This window comes from Pelobates fuscus, chromosome 1 (assembly GCF_036172605.1).
Source record: "Pelobates fuscus isolate aPelFus1 chromosome 1, aPelFus1.pri, whole genome shotgun sequence".
In the NCBI taxonomy this organism is placed as follows: Eukaryota; Metazoa; Chordata; class Amphibia; order Anura; family Pelobatidae; genus Pelobates; species Pelobates fuscus.
This window is the reverse complement of record NC_086317.1, coordinates 137,538,435-137,561,357: the sequence shown is the minus strand read 5'-3', so window position 1 is coordinate 137,561,357 and position 22,923 is coordinate 137,538,435. Positions and strand designations below refer to the sequence as shown.

The window sequence follows — 22,923 nt, the reverse complement described above, 5'->3', positions numbered from 1 at the left end:
GTAACTCCTTCATTTGGCTAGTAATATTTTTGTAAACATGCTTATTATTAGTCCTATTTCCAGTGGAGAATTGACTTGTAATTTTAATTGCAACATTACCATAAATATTATGTTTAGTTTTTCTTTTTTGTTCTTGTTGATAACATTTTCTTTAACAATGGGGTGGGGTGAGAGCATCTTATTTAATAGTAAGGCCCAGCACAATCATTCCTTTGTGACACTACTGTCAGATGTTATTAGCAAAACTGTCATATCAGCAGATCCGCAGTGGCCCTGCAGCCCACACATAGCCTAGATGGACATTGTATCACCACTTCATCATCTGACAAAACCACACAAAGATATCTATTGTGCCTCTGTCATTTTCCCAGAAAGCACATCAAACAAGGTTCAGTGAGTACTGCAAATTGAAGTTATGTATTTCATCAGGACAGCCATATCTTCAAGATAAATGGGATTTTCCCTCATTAACTTCCCCAGTCAATGAAGATGGAACAGAAAACACAAAAGGCTGCGTTATATTATGCAAAAGCCGAGCATTCCATCGTGGTTCTCCGACAAGATGGCAAGAGCAAACAGTCGTTTGGTGCATATAAGGGCCTTTTATTTATTTAAATAAAAAACAGATATTTTCACTAGCTTGTGTTTGGTCAGAACCTTGATTCTTTGAGTGTAACTATAGCTTTTAACTGTAGGTACACCATCAAGTGAAGACCATTGTTGAGAACCGTGAATTATTTTGGCTTCATTAAGTGGGGTGGTTTTTTTTGTTTTGTTTTGTTTTGTTTTATCTCTGTATAGTAGAAATTAATTGGCTCACATTAATCGATTGACCTGAGTTTAATACCACAGGATATATAGGGAAACGAGTGAGCACTATACTGAGTCTTCACCAGTGTAACGAGGTCATGGAGGGAGTATAATCCTTCCTCTGGGGATTAGCTCCTCTCTCTAGGAATAAGTGTGTCATCCTCTGCTTAAAGCCATATGCTTTCTTTGTTCATACTTTGTACTTATTTCAGAGAATATGAGTTGTGTATCTTTTTTTTTTTTCCTTTTCTTCCAAAGACTGCATTTTAGTGATTTTTGTGTTGCCAAAAAATATAAAGAGAAAAGTACATTTTAAAAAAACCCAAAACACCCTAATGCTAAAAACAACATTCTAGAAAAGAAGACATTAATACATAGTATAGAATTAAATATCAATTTGTTTATTCAGCCTAAAATTTCTCACAACAGCCCCTCTTCTGGGCACATACCGAGCCACCCCCCCCAAAATTGAACTGTACGTCTTTGTTCATTTAAAATTATGGGAGGTATGCATGTACATTTTGTATAGGCACCTATAAACATTTATCAAGGCACAACAGAATATTATTATATAAAGTGCTAAATAAAAAGCAGTCACCATAGAAACCACGAGTATCTCTTAACACTTTTGCCCTAGAATCTCTTCTGGTTCGCCTTGATAAACGTGACCCATATTGTGTTCCTTTATTTACATTCCTATTTATCGTTATAGTTACGTTTTCATTATTAATGTATAAATGAAACCGAAGAGCTGTGTGGACGTGCTTTTTTTGCTTATACGTGTATTATTCATCTCGTATTGCTAGATTGTCGGTACATAATACAAAGTCTGCAAACAAATTGCCTGTTCCAAAACTATTTTTCTTCTCTCTGTACAGTTTAATTATGTCTTTATAATTCTGGAAATAAATAGCCTACTAGCTAAAAGTCTGTGACATCCATTTTGCGTGAAGATAAATTTCTCTGTACTTGGTCAATTTAAAACCATTCAACGGACGGACGCAGAGGAGCGATTTTTTTTTTTTTGTTTGTTTTTTGTGTTTTCCTTTTTAAAGGATGATTGAATACTTCTGTGGGAGCCACTTACTTTGACAAGTTGTTTACCTTTTTTTTTTTTTTTTTTTTTTTTTTTTCTTCAAATCCCCCCCTCTTCTACTTAGTTATAATTTGCCCAGTTTCCCAAATGAAAACATTTTAATAAGTGGAGAACACTTTGTAGACTCTATATAGTGTCAAGTTTTCTGAAAGATTTTAACAAAGCCTATACCTTGTACTTTATAGATATACAATAATCTTCAAACAAACTGTATTGCTTCTAGGCATTTGATATTGTCATGGGAACAACACGATTCTTAAGATCAAACCAGTCATTTGATCTTTTTTTTGCTGCATTAAGCTCTTTCTGTATAAAGCTGTTTTTCTTTCAAATAGCTATACATGCCACCTAAAATGAATACAAATGGCATAATTTGTAGTCCAAAATTGGGGGGATGAAGTTTTGCAGTAGTGTTTTTTTTTGTTTTTTTTTTCTTGTTTATTTTTGAGGATATCTCCATAACATAGAAATTTGAAATCCATGTGTAAGAATTGGCTGCTTGGCTCCTTTGATTAGTTCGTCTCTATTGTTGTATAGGAGTACTGTATTTTAATTACTTTGCATCTGTAAGAGGGTTATAGCACCAACTACAAAGCAGTCAAGCATAGTAATTATACGCTGATATTGCTACAATTATCCATTGGTTTCATTGTAAGGTTCTTCCTGGTATATGGAGTTAACATACTGGTGACAATAATTTTAACTAATAATGGTTGAGTGTTGGGGGCGGGGTGGAAAACAGAAAACTGGAGTGAAATGTCACATATTCTCGCCTCAAATGTGTCCCAAATGTGTGCCTACATCCCTCTGTTGATCATCTATTGTTTTGTCCAGCTTTTGTATGAGCTTCAAATGTTTGGTGTTTATTAAATTACAATGAATTTGCTTAGAAATTAGTAAATTATATACTTTTGTTTTTTTCCCAAATAATATTTTTGGTTATGTAAATAGCCATCGGGTTTGTGAAGTCACTTGAGATGTCTCAGAATAGCCTCCTTGGATACACATACATGTACCGCCTATGATATGCCTCTTTCATACATCCCAACACATTTATTGTAGTTTAAATACACATTAGTGGGAGTATTATTTCTGTGGAGTTCTCACACACCACCAATATAGAAAAGAAAAATAGAAAACATTATGGAGCTCCTTTGGATAGAAAAGAGGGACAGAGGGATTTCGGTCCAAAATATGGACTGACCATCCTAAATTGGGACCTAAAGAGCCCCAAGGGACACTATAGTCACCTGAACCACTACAGCGTAATGTAGTTGTTCTGGTGAGTATAATAGCTCACTTCAGGCATTTTCATGTAAACACTGCCTTTTCAGAGAAAAGGCAGTGTTTACATTGCCTCTAGAGACACATCCAAGTGGCCACTCCTTAGATGGCCACTGGAGGGGCTTTCTGGCTCAGGGTTGCACAGTAGGCAGCCCTGCTGTTCAGCACCCCCACACTCTGCATGGGGACGCTGAATTTTCCTCATAGAGATGCATTGATTCAATACATCTCTTTGAGGAGGTGCTGATTAGCCAAAATTATTTGGCCCCGCCCCCTTGCCGATTGTAGCCAATCCAATGTGGGAAAGCATTGGATTGGCTAAAAAATCGGTAATTTTGATGAGGTCAGCAAGGTAACCACTAGTATGATCATACATTGCATAAGCCTGCCGCAACACCAGTGTACCCCATTCTTGGCAGGTCCTTTCCTAGCAACCTGTTGCCTGCTCTTATGTAGTGCAAGGTTATACAGGGCCTCTCTGTAGTGCAAGGTAATACAGGGCCCTGGAGATGGAAAAAGCTTTGCCAAGACTGGCCTGGCAATGGAGAAAATGGAAGTTTAAAGACCTTTTTAGCATTACTCTGAGGGGGGCCAATGACCTAAACTTCTATTCCAGCACTAAATTATTAGGAACGCAAATATGTATTTCTAACAGTATAGTCTTTAGTTAACATAATTGTTAATATGTATCATTTAATTTAATGCATGCTTTATGCTTATATTATTTTATTTTATTATTTTTGTTTTTAATTTCATTTTTTAATCATTGATAACTGCCTCCCTTGACATCCCATTAATTATGTATTACTCTATAGACCAGTTACTGCAAGGCATTTTCCAGCCCAACACAGTTCATGTGTTCGACTGGTACCCACAGGAATAAAATCACAGAGAGATCTGAACAAACTTTGATTCATAGCTGCCCTTAGAGAAGCCACAATGATTCAGCTATCAGAAAGTTCGTATAATGTTCATTTTCCTGATACGAGCTGACAAATGAAGACCGTGGGGAGGGCCACATTCCAGAAATAGGACCTATGAACAATGCTATGGCTTGGCTGGATTCATCTAGAAACCTTTTGAGACTCCATTTGTTACAAAAGGACATTCTGAATAGCATAGGGGAGGCTAAAGAAGCTTGGGAAACCTCAGAATTATCTAGAAAATCACTGACTGACCTGCAGACACTGCTGCTTTTTGCACAGCAAGAGACGGCCTGACGTTCTGCATTTTCCTGGTTTTATCACACAGAGCAGCTGAATTGCTTTCGGGTGAATTTAGTTTGCAACATGCTGTTTTTCACAGAGCAGATAAGCCTTGCAGTTCCCAATGTACAATGAAAGTGCTGTGTTTCTGTCCCTGCCTGAACCAAAGGAGCAAAAGTGTTAAACAAGATAGCTTCTGCTTTGGGGCATTTAAAATCTTAAGCCGGCATAGCTTGCAGTTCGCCCACTCAGAAGGTAGCCCCGAAGTTTGGAATACTGAAATATATAGAACTATACAGTATTACATTTATTTGGTTTAGTGAAACTTACTGTGGGTTCTGGTAAACTGCAGAAGTGTGTGTGTGTGTGTGTGTGTGTGTATGTATGTATGTATGTATGTGTATATATATATATATATATATATATATATATATATATATATATATATATATATATATATATATATATATATATTATTATTATTATTCTATTTTATCATTTACTGTATCTACTTGCTAGAATTCTCAATTTTGTCCCCATCCTATTCTCTTCCATCCTAATGATTGCTATTATGAGATTAACCCACTTACGTGTTACAGTCAAATACTCGCACACACTCACATTGTGTTTGTGCTAACAACGTTCTTTGTATGCTGTGTCCTGTGTTTTTCCGGCAGACAATAAATTCACTTTCTCACACTATATTTGATCCCGTTCATAACTGAAGGTGCATGTTTCAATGCATGTTTTTTTGTTTTTTGGTACTACGTACTTTGGTTTTTTAATGTATTTGAGTTTCTTTTAAAATCACACAATTGAATTTACCTGGTTAGCCTGGGAAGACCAACACAGTAATGCTTTACATGTGTTAACTGCAACAACACCCAGGAAGTGTTGCCAGCTGTTTCTCTGAGAGATTGGAGATACTAGTTTAGAATTGTTTTATGCTCAAGGTAACTTGAAATGTATGGTATGTAGAACTCGATCAAGTACCTCATAAGAGTTCCGTGACATGTCTACAGGAATGCAGTTATTACTGATATTTTAGCGTCAAGTCACTGATGGCTCTCCCTCTCTCGTCTTCTGTGTGCTAGTGTCAGGAAACAGGAATAGAACGCTAATTTTGAGATCCATACTGTACTAGTTATTGTTGATAATCGCGTGTCACTTAACATCCTCACCATAGTTTCAAGCCAGTGGTTTTTCAGGGTATCTTTCCCCTAGTGAAGTGGTAGGCAACCTTCGGCACTCCATATGTTTTGTTCTATGTCTATCATAATACACTAACCGCTATAATGCTGACAAAGCATCAGGGGAGATTTAGTTCACAACATCTGGAGAGCCAAAGATTGCCTACCTCTGCACCTTCTTCATCCACACCGTTACATTTTTCATCTTTTCTTTTTTTCTTTTAGTAATGAATCATTTCTCCCTTCACTTCAGTTTATATTCTGAGGAACACAGTGTGGTGGCAGTTCTTATGGACACCACAATGTGAAATTGATAAGGCGTTTTAATTCGTTTCATGTAGCTCATGCTCAAAAAGCATATGTAAAGCTAATTTCAAGAGCAATTATCATGTTTTGTGGCTGGATATTGTGCTTCTAATCACTCCATTGTGCAATATTGATTTGTTTATTGGTGAGATGTGCAGGGAAGCTAAATAAAATACATTTATCTCTGCCACATACGCCTTTTACTAGGAACCCTCCATATTGGATCTTCCTTCTTCCCTTAATTTCCTAAATCGCAACGCTGATGATAAATCATCAGTATGTTTTCTTGAAGCTGGATGATTAAATTGTACGGTAATTGTTTTTTGAAGATACTCTGTCAATTCATATTGTCTTAACACAATGCAATTTTAAATAACATTGGCAGTAAGTTCATATTGTATTCATATAACCAAGCTTATAATAAGTAAAACTTTAAGCTCTGTCAGTGTTCCAGTGTGGAGGTTACCACACAGGAATTCCGTGGCCGTATTGAAGGAACACTATAGTGTTAGGAATGCAAAAGAGTTAAAAAAAAAAAAAAAAAATAAATAATACTTTAACTACTTCTTTCCAATGCTGGGATCTCTCAGTGCTGGCTCTGGCTCTGCCTCCTTCGACATTGGCATTAGGGAGAAACCTAATGCGCATGTGCTGCGAGTGCCATGCGAGTGTTAAGGTTTCCCCATTGGAAAGCCTGGAATCAATGCTTTGCTATGGGGAATTTAATGTTAAACTCTGTGCAACTGCGGCAAGCGCCTCTAGTGGTTACCTGGTAGACAGCCAGTAGAAGCAGTATTAACCCTGCAGTGTTCTCCCTCTAGGAATAAATAAATATTCCTGTCCAGCTTGCTGCAGCTCCCCCATTGTAAGTAATGAACGTTTTTACTTTCTACCTGCGAATCGCTGGGTGTCACTCCTTGCCTCCACTACTAATGCCAGGGAGCCAGAAATTTCTAAGCAAGAACGTCCATTAGCTCATTTGCTGAGAGTGATCAGTTGAGAGCAATCACATGCTGGCCTGAAGTTCCTGCTTAGGAACTTCTGTCTCTCGCGGCTGGCTATCTCACTATAGTGGCTACGATGGTTATGGTGCTTGGAATGTTCCATTAAATTAAATTACCATTGTATATATTGTGTGGCATAAGTAATTATGTGACAGATCTAAGGTATAGTTTCTCCAATCACCCAACACTCCAGCTCTGTCACCCAAGGTTGGGTAACTGTAGAAAGGTGCACAGAGAATTTTGTTTATACGTGTACTTCACTTTTGATGTTTTTAAGGACATTTCTAGCAGTATTCAGTATTTGGCATTGGATAATATGGCCCCTCTATTGACAGACATGGTACCTGTGTTGCTAGGTCAATCACTCAAATTCCCACCCACCCACCCACCCCTCCTCTTTCTCACAATTTTAGAACTGCCAAAGTGAGATGACGATTATCATTAAATATTCAAATATTTGAAAGAAGAGGCTACCTGGAAGCTATGAAGACTGCAGTATATCAAAATGTTGTTTTTCTACTTGAACTGATTAACAAATCAAAAAATGTATACTTTACTTAGAACCATTTTGTTCATGTAAAAAAATAAATATATATATATATATATATACACACACACCAATTAATACTGTTGAACAGATAACAATGGGCAACACATGATAATAAATTGTTATAAAGTGTGATATGGCAGAACACTGATGATGATTAATAATAATTTTTTAAAAAAAAGTATTTTTTTTGTGGTTTGAGTATTTTGTTTTTCTTTTGTCATTACAGGTAAAGTTATCAATAAAGATCTGCGTCACTACCTGAGCCTGCAATTTCAGAAGGGATCCATAGACCACAAGCTTCAACAAGTGATCAGAGATAACCTCTACCTGAGAACGATACCCTGTAAGTCAAGCATGTCAAATTCCGTCTAGCACAAGCAAAATAAACAAGGTTTAAACCAACTTACATTTTCATAGAAACGTAGGTTTATTTTGAAACGTACAGTATTAAAAAAAAAAAGCACCCCCTCTACTAAACCACAGCACCCCCTCTACTAAATCCCAGTCCTCCTCCCCCATATACTAAATCCTAATACTTCCCCTATACTAATCCTAATACTTCCCCTATACCCCCCTCACCCCCCCTCTGGCCAACAAGCAGACTCTACTCACATTGCCGCTGCAAGTATGCAACTCGGGAGTCCAGCCTCTGGTATACCCCAAATGGCACCGTCTGCACCCTGTGCCAAAGCGGATCCTCCCGCTACTTCTTCAAACCCTGTGAAGGTGAAGCACGTTGACTTCATGTCTAAATGTAATGTCGCGTTGCGTGCTTCCGTGCACCTCCAGGTACTCCACTGTCCAGCAGCGGCCATCGCAACATTGACTGACACACACACTCACTGACAAGCATATTCACTGACAGACACACACTCACTCGCTGACGGACACACACACATTTACACATTCTTGCACACACTCACATAATTTTATTTATTTCTTCCTTCCTTTGGGAGCTGGTGTGGGGCATCTCCCTGGGGTCCAGTAGGGCATCTTCTATCTAGAGATCTCCTTCCTGCTCATCACTGCTCCCTGCGAGCAGTTTAGTGATGCTGGGTGCCGGAACTTGACGTCATATTTCGGCACCCGGCATCACTACAGGCGGTACACACAAGGGAACAGTGAGGAGCAGGAAGACGGAGCTGCTCCTCCAGGTAAATTTTAGAAGAGTAGGCACCTGCAATGTGGAGAAAGCAGGTGCCTACTCTTCTTTAACACTAAGCGTGAACTTGCGGCTCACTGGGCCGCAAAGATGTTCGCTGTAAGTATTTCTGAAAATGTCTTCATTATAGAACAGCGTCCCAGCCTATCATTGCTGTTAGGTGTTGGACAGATTCACATTGATAATGCATTCCTCCAAACTCCGATGTTCAGACAATCAGGACGCCGGTGGGACGGGAATGGTGGCAGATCCGCCCAATTAATTGTCAAGTCAGCTTGGTGTGAATCCATTGAGGGCAGACCCTGCAGTAAGTACTGCCCGGCAAGGTCGTAGCTCCCTGAACACAGGGAAAGCTCATCTATGATGCCCTCAACCTATGTTTGATGGGAACAGTTCCCTGGTGTTACCAAAAAAAGAGAATTAAGTCAGGACGGCGGGACTTGACTAATATTAGGATGATTGGGAGGACTAGTAGGGCAGTAGTGCAGTTTTGCAGCCGTAGAGGGGACAAGCTATGGCTGGTGGAGGGTGACGCTCAGGGACACGCAGTAGCATAACTACGGCAGTGAGCTATAATGGTTATGATGCTTAGAGTGCCTTTAATGCAGATCATGAGTCAAATAGCGGCTACACTTTTATTTTTGACCAGGACTACTTTTTTAGCATCCAGGATGTAAGTGTGAATGCAGATGAGGATAAAATGTTGTGTACCTTTTAAGATTCATGACCATGACCATCCATTGTGCAGCATGAAATGTTCAGGCTGCTCAAAATTGTCGACTGCCAATAATTACAGCGTACAATCAGTGACTTATTTTTCAGTGGAAATGATTGAGGACAGCTCAGTTGGTCCTCTCTGTTCTGATTTTTATTTAAAAAGGACTGTCATTTTACCTTCTTTCACTGTAAAAATGTGAATGTAAAAGAACAGATAATATCATGTAGCAGCTGGATTTTACCCTTTTTTTTCTTCATATTTAAAGGACAAAAGTTAGAATCGAAATGTAATGGAGCTTTAAAATGTTTTTATAGGCTATTGAATGTAGGAGTAGGGTGCTTTAACCCCACAAAGTCTAATCAGAGCTCAAAATAGGCACTAAAAAAGCAGAATTTGGCATGTTACCCAAAATATGCATCATTAAAAATACTTAGTTTGTCACGAGCGTGGGCTATAGGCCCAGCCGAGACAGTGGGGAGAGTGTGGAAGTGATAGGGTTAATGACACCAGACCCCTGGTTACCTGTTGCTAGTCCCAGCAACCACTCAATTAACCCCTGCAATCCCTTCTACACTAACCCCCTAGTACACACTTTGCTGCCACCACCAAGACTTTTAAACCCGGGCGTCTTAGGTTACGCCACACACAGGAGAATTATAGAATCACAGTTCTACTTTTACTGATCGAACACATATAATTAACCCTTTTTGGTAACGTGTTTATCTGAGCTTTTCTTTGGAGGGTGAAGCTCTTAGAAAACAGAGACACAAGCTGATTAAGTAAACATTTAATCTGACGAAAAAGATTCACAGTGCTGAGTACAAAATACAGAAATAAATGACATACAGATAACAAATTGCAAAACAGTACATACAATAAATTAGGAGAAAACACAAGAAATTCCTTACATATATTTACCCCATATAGAATTCTTGTGGGAGTCTTAGATGGTATTGATCTCCTAGAAGTTACTGACAAAAGAAAAATGAATAACTGAACTCTCTGGATAGTCCAGCACCCTCATTATATATCTAAACTAGTTGTTTCTCAGTGGGCAGACCCCTGGGGGGGATCAGAGGGGGTTGGTCTGGCAGTCTATTGCCCACTCTATGAAATTCCTTGTGTCCAGCTCTGGTGATGGCTATCTAGATGTTTTATGGTCTAGGACTGGTGCAAGATCAAAGACCACAATAAATGTCATCCCAAGGTTTACAAAAAAAAAACACCTCTTAACATATATATATATATATATAAACACACATCAAACAAGAACTCATGCTTTTGGCATGACACAGTATATAGTATATAAATGTATTCATGAGTATATACAGTATATATGTTGCTATTATTATTGTTGCTGTTTTTGGCATCTACATAAGGCCAATTTATTCTGCAGCTCTTTACAATGTTATGACAGGGGGAATGTAACAACAAATTAGACAATTATACATGTTAATAGGAAAGCTAGGTCGTTGAGGATTGAATGAGCTTACTCTTGTTATTTTGAGGAAGTGGGTATAAAAACACCATAGGAAGGGTTGCGTAAACAATTGACAGGGTGGGAAAGTGAAGTGGAGAATTAACCTACTAATGACAGCTTCCCTAGAAGTCCATAGGCTACTTTGAATAGGTGGGTTCTAAAGGACTTTCTAAATACTTGAAGGGTAAGGGGGAGAGTCTTATGAGTGAAGGCAATCTGTTCCATATGCATGGAGCCTCCCTTGAGAATCCCTGTAGGTGCGAATAAGCTGTGCGGCTATGAACCGCAAATATGTTTGTCTGTCTGTCTCTGCATGTGTTTTAGGGGTTAATGTGTAGTGTGTTGGGGTAGAGTTAAGGGGTAAGAGAATGATTTTATTGTAAGGCCACTTCTGAGACATACAAGTTCCAGTGCTTTCCGAGAATGGAACTTACTGTCCTTGGTGTCAGCTATTTCAGCCGCTGTCATTAAATTTACATCAAATGCTATTCCGGAGTGTAACTCTCACTAGCCTCTGGTAGACCAGGGTATACTCAAATTATGGACTCAGACTGCACTAAAACAATCTGTGTGCTCATTGCAAGAAGAATTTGCAAAGATGATGTGTATGTATAATTTGCCAATTGAAAGTGTGTGTGTGTGATTGTGTGTGTGTGTGTGTGTGTATATATATATATATATTTAATTTGTTGTATTTTTTTTAATATATAGACATATGAACACATATACTCAAATAGATAAATAAACCTTCTGCATGGCCCAGTACTCTAAAACATAATCTGGAAATCAGCAGAAGTGTGAATGACATTTTCTGATTACTTCTAATGTTCCTTTTCAAAAGTGCTTAAGCTGATTTTCGCACATTGAGTTAGTACATGATGAGATTCTTCAAACAGTGGTACATTTCAGAATGTTTTTGAATGACACATTTCCATTAGTATCATGCCTTTTCCTTCCCTTGTGTAATATTTCACAGCAGAGCTCGTAAAATCTCCAGCCCTTCCAGATATGCAGATCCAGAATGATTCACTTCACTTTCACATTTCATGATTCCCTTTTATTCTAGAAGTTTGGTCCTTAAGGGGTTAAATCATTTTGGCCCAAACTAAGGAGATATTACACAAAGATTCTTCTGTTTTTTTTTACTTTTTAAAATGGTTCAGAAGTATATGCTTCTTTTCATCTAATGCGTGCATCCATACTTTTCAACAGTTAACCTATTAAGAAACCAGTCACATATTTAATAACGCAATAGATTTGGGGATATCTGAACACATGCAGAGTTGCAATAAAAATGCTGTAGAGCTCTCTCTGCTGTTAAATCTGATGTAATCTTATGGAAAATAAAATTTTTATTGATCCCCCAAGGCAGGTTTCATTTTTTTTTTTTTTTTAACAAAACAAAGTTTACTCTTTTTTCCTATTTCGTCATTTAAATCTACCAGCATAAATCGTGCTTAGCTTTCTACTCCTATTTAGTCAGTGTGAAAAATGGCCATTGCTCTTTTATATCGCACAGTAGGATGGGCGGGAGAGCAATGTACGCAACATATAGTAAACACACATCTGCAAGACATATTATTTTCCTTTTGTGTTTTATTATGTAGGGATAATTTATTTTTAGTAATGAAACACTAAAGAGTGCAATCTCTCATTATTGGGCAGTATACTTCTTCTTATATGAAATATCTGAAAACCGTGCTGTCTGTATGTATCTTTGTGTGTATCTGTGTACCTGTATGTGTCAGTGTGTGTATCTGCATGTGCGTCCATGTTTGCAAATGTGTGTCTGTATCTATACCTATACATATCTATGTATACATATACATATCTATATATGTCAGTGTTTGTTTATGTGTGTCTTCATGTGTGACAGTTTGTGTGTCTGGGTCGGAGGAGGAGCAGGGAGAGCCTGGGTCGGAGGAGAAGCAGGGAGAGCCTGGGTCGGAGGAGAAGCAGGGAGAGCCTGGGTCGGAGGAGTAGCAGGGAGAGCCTGGGTCAGAGGAGGAGCAGGGAGAGCCTGGGTCAGAGGAGGAGCAGGGAGAGCCTGGGTCGGAGGAGAAGCAGGGAGAGCCTGGGTCGGAGGAGAAGCAGGGAGAGCCTGGGTCGTGGAGAAGCAGGGAGAGCCTGGGTCGGAGGAGAAGCAGGGAGAGCCTGGGTCGGAGGAGAAGCAGGGAGAGCCTGGGTCGGAGGAGAAGCAGGGAGAGCCTGGGTCGGAGGAGAAGCAGGGAGAGCCTGGGTCGGAGGAGAAGCAGGGAGAGCCTGGGTCGGAGGAGAAGCAGGGAGAGCCTGGGTCGGAGGAGAAGCAGGGAGAGCCTGGGTCGGAGGAGAAGCAGGGAGAGCCTGGGTCGGAGGAGAAGCAGGGAGAGCCTGGGTCGGAGGAGAAGCAGGGAGAGCCTGGGTCGGAGGAGAAGCAGGGAGAGCCTGGGTCGGAGGAGAAGCAGGGAGAGCCTGGGTCGGAGGAGAAGCAGGGAGAGCCTGGGTCGGAGGAGAAGCAGGGAGAGCCTGGGTCGGAGGAGAAGCAGGGAGAGCCTGGGTCGGAGGAGAAGCAGGGAGAGCCTGGGTCGGAGGAGAAGCAGGGAGAGCCTGGGACGGAGGTGAAGCAGGGAGAGCCTAGGGCAGAGAAAAAGGGGACATGGGGTAGAGAAAAAGGGGACATGGGGTAGAGAAAAACGTATACATTTGAAATAAATGCAGCTATGTTAATTACAAACATTTTGCTAACGGGAGGGTTACAATTTATGGAAATGGGCTGCCAAGGGGTACACAAGGGGAAAAAGGTTGGGAACCATTGCTATAGGGCATTGGGTTAGCTGAGTTCATCAAGACTGCTGCTGCTGCAGCAGCAGGGAGACCAGCGTGCCAAGGGATCCAAGGTAAGTAATTCTCTTATGTGCACATGGCTGACTTAAAGTTACGCAGACCTGGCCCATTAAGGCAGACTAGGCAAAGACCCCTGTTAAAGCTCGAACTACACTTTCTGGGGACAGTGCCCTGTTGTCCCCAAAAGCATTACACCAAGGAACAGACTCGGGATGACAGGACCCTGAACTAGGGACTGTCCCTGCCAAAACACGGGACAGTTTGTTGTCCTGATAATGTGGCAGCTTAACTCACCACCTTATCACTGTGGCCATGGAGGGGGAGATTTCCAGGTGCCAAGAGAGCACTAAGACACTGACAAAACTTTGACAAACAATCCGTAAACCGCAACGTCGCTAGATCACTAAATCCTACTGGTTAATAATAATGCTGGAAGTGCCTCTTTAAGAGCTGAACGGTTTTGTGTAGAAATCTTGGCGTTTGTATTTTATTTTTATTTATTAGCTGAATTTACCATTAAATTCACAATCATTTATTCCCCCCAATTTTCTCCTTAAAATAGTCAGAAAATACACTCATTAGATAAAAAATGTAATGAACTGTTTAATCAGCAAGTAAATCTTGGTGCTTTGTGTCGTGTTTTCTTCAATTGTCAAGGCCAGCAGCCGAAATGATAAGAGAGCAGAATGGATCCGCACTGTCATTTCTCCCATTGTATCCGTGTATAAGAAATGTATTACAACATAACTGCATTGCAGTGCAATGAATGTCTTTTGTGTATAGCATAGTCATTTCTGAGCTTTTGCCGAGTAGTTCAATGCATGTTATACAGAGCACAGATTCTCATGAGTAACAATCTAATAGTCAAAACTGGACAAAGGCAAATGCATTTATTTAGGGTTTAAAATGACAGTGTTCCAAATGCAAAATATAATCTGATAATAAATAATGGGCACTGAAGACACCATAACCACTGCATATCATTGCATTATTATAGTGCATGGAGTTGTTGGCTGCTGTTCCTTGTTCTTTGTCAGAACATTTTTGAGCAGTAGGTCTAAAAACGTAGCTACCTTGACATCCGAATCAAAGCCCCACACCTGCATTATCTATATAAATCCAGCCAACCTTAAAAGCACTGATTAGTTGTGGTTTTTGTGTGTTGGTTAGGCCTGCCATTTCTGTTCAGGGTTGGATGCCTTTGGATGCATATTATGAAGGGACGTTTCTGTATTATTTTTATGAATGCAAGGAGACCAGGCTGTGGGTGGCAAGAGAGCCCTGTTTGTCATTTTTTAAATTTATTTTTTACATTAATTCTTTATTTATGATCAGCTCTCCAGCATGAGAGGAAATGCAAGCATATAACAAACTGCAAGGGTGAGCAACATTTGCAAGGGCTCTATCACTGTGACAAGAAGCAGGAGAATCACTAGTGGACGGGTTCTCTGCTCTCTCCATCATCAAAACCTCAGCTTAGACCTGTATACTACAGGCATAGAGCGATCTTTGACCAGGACCAATGTTTTAAAAGGCATTCAATTAAAATCTATAGATGTGGTGGCACTCCTCCTAGCACAAAATGTAGGTGTGATTATCTTTGAAATTAGCCCACATTGTGTGTACCATGACAGGCACATATTAAAGGGTTATTTCAACCAAAAAACAGTGTTTTCATAAAATGTAGGTTGTGTTTGTAGTAAGGCTTACTACGTTAGTTTCACTGCTCCCTCCCCCCCCCCCCCCCATCCCCCCTCATGTATAATTTTTCAAAAAATACATCAACTGACCTCTTCCCTTTCCAAGCCAAGTTCACACCCAGCCAGATCTTTTTTGCCTGTCATCACTCCCCCACGAAGACAGTTGTCATGCCGCCATTACCTGTCTGGCATAAGTGTGCTGTACGTTCAGCCGTCACACACAAGTGTGTTCATAGTGCAAGCCTTTAAAGGAACCTTGTAGTCACCAAAACCAGTTTAGCTTAATAAAGCGGTTTTGGTGTATACAGGGGCGTATTAGCCGCGAGGCAAACAAGGCATTTGCCTTGGGCGGCATTTTCCAGGGGGCGGCAAAAAAAGACGCCCCCAAACGCCCAGGGCAAATGCCTTGTTAGCCTTGCGGCTAACTGACATGCCGTCTGGGCGGGCGGTCGGTCTGCTGGGCCGCAGAGTGAGGCTGGGAGCCGGAATATGACGTCATATTCCGGCTCCGCCTCCCAGCCTCACTGTGCGGCGCGCGAGGGAGCTGAGCAGACAGCTCAGAGGAAGTGCTCCCTCGCCAGCCGCCCGCCAGCACTGCCCAGCAGCCACTGGACCACCAGGGAGAAATAGGACCCCCCCCCCAGCATTCCCAAAGGTAAGGAGGTAATTGAAAAAAAATTTGTTAGATATGTGAGTGAGTGAGTATGTGTGAATGTCTGTTAGTGTGTCTGTGTATGTCTGTTAGTGTGTGTGTGTGTGTGTGTGTGAATGTCTGTTAGTGTGTCTGTGTATGTCTGTTAGTGTGTCTGTGTATGTCTGTTAGTGTGTGTGTGTGTGTGTGTGTGTGTGTGTGTATGTCTGTTAGTGTGTGTGTGTGTGTGTATGTCTGTTAGTGTGTGTGTGTGTGTGTATGTCTGTTAGTGTGTGTGTGTGTGTGTGTATGTCTGTTAGTGTGTGTGTGTGTGTGTGTGTATGTCTGTTAGTGTGTGTGTGTGTATGTCTGTTAGTGTGTGTGTCTGTTAGTGTGAGTGTATGTATGTCTGTTAGTGCGTGTGTCTGTTAGTGTGAGTGTGTCTGTTAGCTAGTGTATGCGTATCTGTAAGTGAATGTGTGTGTGTGTATTTAGAAGGCGGGGCGGGGGAAGGGTGGGGGTGGTGCGGGCGGGGGGAAGGGTTGGATGGGGGTGATGCGGGCGGGAGGGGGGCGCCTGAGTTTTGTCCTGCCTAGGGCAGCACAAAACCAGGATACACCACTGGGTGTATAGATTATACCCCTTCAGTCTCACTGCTCAATTCTCTGACACTTAGAAATTTTTGTTATGCCTCCCTGGTCACATCTACCCTGCATGTAACACTCAGCTTTCCTAAACACTTTCTCTAAAGTGAGATCTAATAGTTACGTACTTTTTTTAATTTTTTTTATTGTACAGTCTGTTTAATTTAGAATGTATTATCTCCTGCTCAGTTAATAGCTTGCTAGACCATGCAGGAGCCTCTTGTGTGTGATTAAAGTTTAATTTGCATAGATCAGATACACTTCTAAAGGAACGCTATAGGGTCAGGTAGACAAACATGTGTTCCTGACCCAATAGTGTTAAAATCACTGTCTCGCCCTCCTAAATATAGTAAAATATTCTCTCATTTCCAGTCTGCTTGTGCTGGCTCTGTCTTAGATCCGCCACCTTGGCTGAGATCATCCCATATGAAAGCATTGGATTGGCTGAAATTGTCAAGGAGTCGGGCCGAGTGCAAATTATGCCCTGGCCAATCAACATTTTCTCATAGATGCATTGAATCAATGCATCTCTATGGGATGAGTTCAGCGTCTTCATGCAGAATGTGGAGATACTAAAAGTCTGTGCTGTGCAGCAATGACCCAGTGGCTGTTGGAGGTGTCCCTAGGGAGCAATGTAAACAAAGCCTTTTCTATGAAAAAAAAGCTGCAGGGACTGACTATGCTCACCAGAACAAATAAATTAAGCTGTAGTTGTTCTGTTGACTATAGTGTTCCTTTAACCCCTTAAGGACCAAACCTCTGGAATAAAAAGGAATCATGACATGTCACACATGTCATGTGTCCTTAAGGGGTTAAGTCAAAATCTGATTGAAAACGCAGAGAGGTGTGTCTGGAGCTGCATGCAGCGAAACAAGTGATTTAATTCCTAAATGGCAGAGAATTGAGAAGGGAGACCCAAACTGATTCGTTATGCTGAAGTTTATTTGGTGTCTATATTGTCCCTTTAGGGAAAATCAATCGAGTGGTGCGTGTTTGACCCACTTTAACTGAGCACAAATAGTTATTTGTTATTTTGTTTGCTTATTCCTTAATGATGGTTACTTTATGGTATAGATCACTGTATTTATCTGTATTACTGACAATGAAGCGCTGTCACTCAAAATTGGCTCACTGCAGGCTATTGCTAACCAGAGAGTCAGTGCAATAATAGCCAGATGTGGGTTACTCTGGGCATGTGATTGCTTTGGGAGCTGTTTGCAGGTCTTAATGAACATCTTGTGATATGTTTTTTTTTTTTTTGTTGTCGCAGCAATTGGATATATGAATGTAGTGCTGCATCTTTCTGACTAAGGTCTTGTTAAACTGCCTCACTGCCATGAGTAATAATCTGTTAGTGGTAATAAATCACATGCCGGCATTTGCCTGATTTACTGGTCAGGTGCCTGTAGGCACAAGAGTTTAAGGTGCCTCCTGCTCCCAACCTCCAAAATAAGGCAGATAAAGTACTGTATTTTGTCAGAATATATGTTTTTTTAACTAGAATTTTAGGGAAAAATGTAACAACCTGTACTATAATTATAGCTTATGTGTAGTGTATTGTGAATGCAGAGTAGATTTGTGTGTAGTGAATGCAGTATGTGTGTGTATTGTGCATGTGGTGTGTATGTGAATTTAGTGTGTGTGTGTGCGCGCGTGTGTCTATATGGTGCATGCAGAGTCAAATATAATGTTTAAAGTGCTAGGGCACGAGTAGGCAACCTTCGGTTCTCCAGATGTTGTGGACTACATCTCCCCTAATTCTCTTACAGCCATGATGATGGCAAACCTCAGGGGAGATGGTTAACATCTGGAGTGCAAAAGGTTGCCTACCCCTGTATTCATAACGCTATAGTGTCCTTTTTCCTAACTTATTGACTTACCCCCCCCACTGTGTGATGTGTAAAGGCTTACAAATTCTTTTCACTAACCTTAAAGGGACACTATAGTCACCAGAACAACTACAGCTTATTGGATTTGTTCTGGTGAGTAGAATTATTACCTTCAGGCTTTTTGCTGTAAACACTGTGTTTACATTACAGCCTAGTGATAACTTCACTGGCCACTCCCCAGTTAGCTGTTAGATATCCTTCCTGGGTCATGGCTGCCTAAAATGCATCCAAACATTCAGTGTCTCCACCCTCTGCATGCAGACACTGAACTTTCCTCATAGAGATTCTTTAATTCAATTCATCTCTATGAGGAGATGCTGATTGACCAGGGCTGTGTTTGAATTGTGCTGGCTCTGCCTCTGATCTGCCTCTTTGTCAGTCTCAGCCAATTCTATGGGGAAGCATTGTGATTGGACCAGGCTACCACTTCTGATGATGTCAGCAGACTGCTTGTTTTTCTGAGTCTAACAGCATGCAGAGTTACAGCTTCAGGCTTGCATACAGTAGGATTTTGCTATATTTATGGAGGCATGAGGGCCCCAGGGGGGCTAGATGGTGGTTTTAACACTATAGTTTCAGGAATACATGTTTGTGTTCCTGACCCTATAGTGATCCTTTAAAGCTTCCCTATAGAAAAGTATTGAATCTCTGCTTTCCTTCGGGGGAATTTAAAGACATTAGACGTCCTCACGCAAAATGTGATGACCTCCAATGTTGTTTCACTGAGTAAACTCTGTTAAGGAGCAGAAAGCACCTTTTTTGGCTGTGGGGAGGACCACCACTAGAGGTGGACTTAACCCTGCAATGTAAACATTGGAGTTTCTCAGAAATAGCAATGTTTTTTTGTTGCAGGGTTAGATGAGGGCACTGCGCCCAGACACTTTATAAAGATGAAGTGGTCTGGGTACCTATAGTGTCCCTTTAAGGCAACACTGCTGTTTCCAAACAGGCACGTTGTTAGTTTAGCTACAATGAGAACAAATCACTTTCCCGTCCAATCTTTGCCATGCCTTCCAGACTTCACAAGAACAAGTCTGTTCCTTTGCAATCCTTCTTCCTACATAATTCATTGCCCTAGTTTTACGAACTGAAGAGATAGATCTCTGAAATAAGGATTTAATTAAAGTTTTCCTTCTTCCCCTCTTTGATTCCCATCACGGGCTGTGATTAAAACAGTCCCTGTGGAAACTGTCCTTGAACTGAAGTTGGTGTTTTGTTGTGTGATTTATTTATTTATTAACCTTCATGAACGTAGGGTGCTGTGAGTTTTAAAAACATCTGATGTTTGTTTCTCTCTAGGTACTACTCGCTCCCCACGTGATGGAGAAGTCCCGGGGGTGGATTATAATTTTATTACTGTTGAGCAGTTCAAAGCTCTTGAAGACAGCGGCGTATTGCTAGAGAGTGGAACATATGATGGTACGTACGGTGGATTCTAAGACATCAATATGTAGTAAGACTGCTATCTATAAACCACTATGGAAACCACTAGAGCTTGAAGTAATTGTTATGGTGCCATTTATATTTTGTTCACTTTTTCTTTTGTGTGTGTGTTGTAGCTTTTCCAATTCTGCAAAAAAAAAATTTCAGGCAGCTTAAACTCATTCAAGTAACTGCTCATTTTCTACTTTCCAATTCCCTATTTCAATACTTGAATGTCATGAGGGCATACTGTCTAGCTGTGTGTACATGCACTGTATAACCAGCAGAGGAATTCAGAACATGTAAAGCATGAACAAACCATACAAGTACTTGTACAAGCTAGAAGGAAGAAAAAACACATTGGTTAGAGAAGGGTCGAGGTCTGAAAAAACTATGGCAGAAATATTAGAGAGTTATAGCACCATGACTACTGAATACAGCTGTAGTGGTTATAGCATTTAGACTGGAACTTTAAAAATTAAATTTGGTCAGTTTATGCCAACATTTCCAAGGAAGGAATAAATCCTAATTAAAGAATAATTCTAGTTATGCTATTTCGGCTTACATATTGACATACTTCACTGTTTAGTGAATATATTCCATGGATCAGTAGAGTCCATCAACTCGGCTTATTCTGTATGTTTTTTTGTTTGTTTTAAACCTTTACCATAGGAGCTTGACCTGTTATCATATTAATTTGAGGTCTCTCTCCGTATGTTTGCATGAAAGGGACACTATAGTCACCTGAACAACTTCAGCTTAATGAGGTTGTTCAGGTGAGTGCTACAGCTCCCTGCAGCCTTTTTTTTGTAAGCACTGTATTTTCTGAGAAAATGCAGTGTTTACATTGGAAGCTTGGAACACCTCTTGTTGCAGTCAATCAGACGGCCACCAGAGGGACATCCGAGTTCAGAGGCCCTAAAAAGGCCTCACGTCTGATGCATTCTGGGTGAATACTTCAGACGGGCTATCAGCACACAAAGCACTGTGAACGCGCTTTGTGTGCTGAGGCTGTCAGCACTGCTGTGGGCATGGCTTCAGCTGACAGCTGGGGGGGGAGGGGGGAGACCTAAAAGACGGTTGGGGGGGGGGGAAGACCTAAAAGACGGTGGGTGGGGGCCCTAAAATTAAAAATAAGGGGGGACCTACTGCCCCCACCCCTGTGCGGCGGGTGGGGGCCCTAAAATTAAAAATAAGGGGGGACCTACTGCCCCCACCCCTGTGCGGCGGGTGGGGGCCCTAAAATTATCAATAAGGGGGACCTATTGTCCCCCCCCGGCCCCCACCCCTGTGCGGCGGGTGGGGGCCCTAAAATTATCAATAAGGGGGGACCTACTGCCCCCCCCCGGCCCCCACCCCTGTGCGGCGGGTGGGGGCCCTAAAATTATCAATAAGGGGGGGACCTACTGTCCCCCCCCGGCCCCCACCCCTGTGCGGTGGGTGGGGGCCCTAAATACAAAGAGGGGGACCCTAGTTAACCCTTCCCCCCCCCCAAAAAAAATTATCTCCCTACCTACCCCCCTCACCCTAAAAATAATGAGGGGGGGACCTTTAACTAAAAACCTGTAAAAAAAAAAAAAAAAAAATGAGATAAAAACAACTTACCATTCGATGTTTTCTTTCTTCTCAAATCTTCTTTCTTCAGCCCCAAAAAAGGCCAAATAAAAAGCCATAATAACCAATGCAATAAAAAAAAAAAAAAAAAACCTGAGCGCAAAAAAAATAATGCATCTTCACCCATGGAGGGCTCCGCGCAGACTGAGCTCCGCAGGGCGGGGGAAGGCTTATAAAGCCTTGCCCCGCCCTGCAATTAGGCTAAGAACACTCTGATTGGTGGGTTTAAGCCAATCAGAGTGCTCTTTGTCATTTTACAAGCGTGGGAAAGTTCTTTGGAATTTTCCCACGCTTGTAAAATGACACAGAGCACTGTGATTGGATGGATTTCAAGCCATCCAATCACAGTGCTCTGTGTCATTTTACAAGCGTGGGAAAATTCCAAAGAACTTTCCCACGCTTGTAAAATGACACAGAGCACTTTGATTGGATGGCTTGAAATCCATCCAAACACAGTGCTCTGTGTCATTTTACAAGCGTGGGAAAATTCCAAAGAACTTTCCTACGCTTGTAAAATGACAAAGAGCACTCTGGTTGGCTTAAACCCACCAATCAGAGAGTTCTTAGCCTAATTGCAGGGCGGGGCAAGGCTTTATAAGCCTTCCCCCGCCCTGCGGAGCTCAGTCTGCGCGGAGCCCTCCATGGGTGAAGATGGATTATTTTTTTTTTTGCGCTCGGGTTTTTTTTTTTTTTTTATTGCGTCGGTTATTATGGCTTTTTATTTGGCCTTTTTTGGGGCTGAAGAAAGAAGATTTGAGAAGAATGAAAACATCGAATGGTAAGTTGTTTTTATCTAATTTTTTTTTTTTTTTACATGGTTTTTAGTTAAAGGTCCCCCCCTCATTATTTTTAGGGTGAGGGGGGTAGGTAGGGAGATAATTATTTTTTTTGGGGGGAAAGGGTTAACTTTGTATTTAGGGCCCCCACCCACCGCTCAGGGGTGGGGGCCGGGGGGGGACAATAGGTCCTCCCCTTATTGATAATTTTAGGGCCCCCACCCGCCGCTCAGGGGTGGGGGCCGGGGGGGGACAGTAGATCCCCCCCTATTGTCAATTTTAGGGCCCCCACCCGCCGCACAGGGGTGGGGGCCGGGGGGGGACAGTAGGTGGCATGGAGCTCGGCACTGGAACGGAGGTAAGTTTTTAATATAAAAACACCTCGAAATTTTTTTTTATTAAATGAAAGTTCATATAAAAGCAAGAAGGAAGGCTGGGGGACCTGTCTTTCTTGCTTTTATATGTTGACTATAGAGTCCCTTTAACCCCTTAAGGACCAAACTTCTGGAATAAAAGGGAGTCATGACATGTCACACATGTCATGTGTCCTTAAGGGGTTAATCTTTCATTTGTATTCTAATGGTAGCACTAATACATTCAGCACTTCAGAATAACATTA

The 22,923-nt window shown here is 41.3% G+C and overlaps 1 protein-coding gene across 2 annotated transcripts in view; it reads left to right on the top strand.

Moving 5' to 3' along the window:
• MAGI3 (membrane associated guanylate kinase, WW and PDZ domain containing 3) overlaps window positions 1–22,923 on the top strand; it is a 309,487-nt gene that overhangs the window by 127,023 nt on the left and 159,541 nt on the right. For both annotated transcript variants that reach the window (XM_063450667.1, XM_063450673.1), the window contains exons 2-3: window positions 7,672–7,788; window positions 19,792–19,911. In XM_063450667.1, the coding sequence (XP_063306737.1) occupies window positions 7,672–7,788; window positions 19,792–19,911 (237 nt within the window). The remainder of the gene's footprint in view (window positions 1–7,671; window positions 7,789–19,791; window positions 19,912–22,923) is intronic.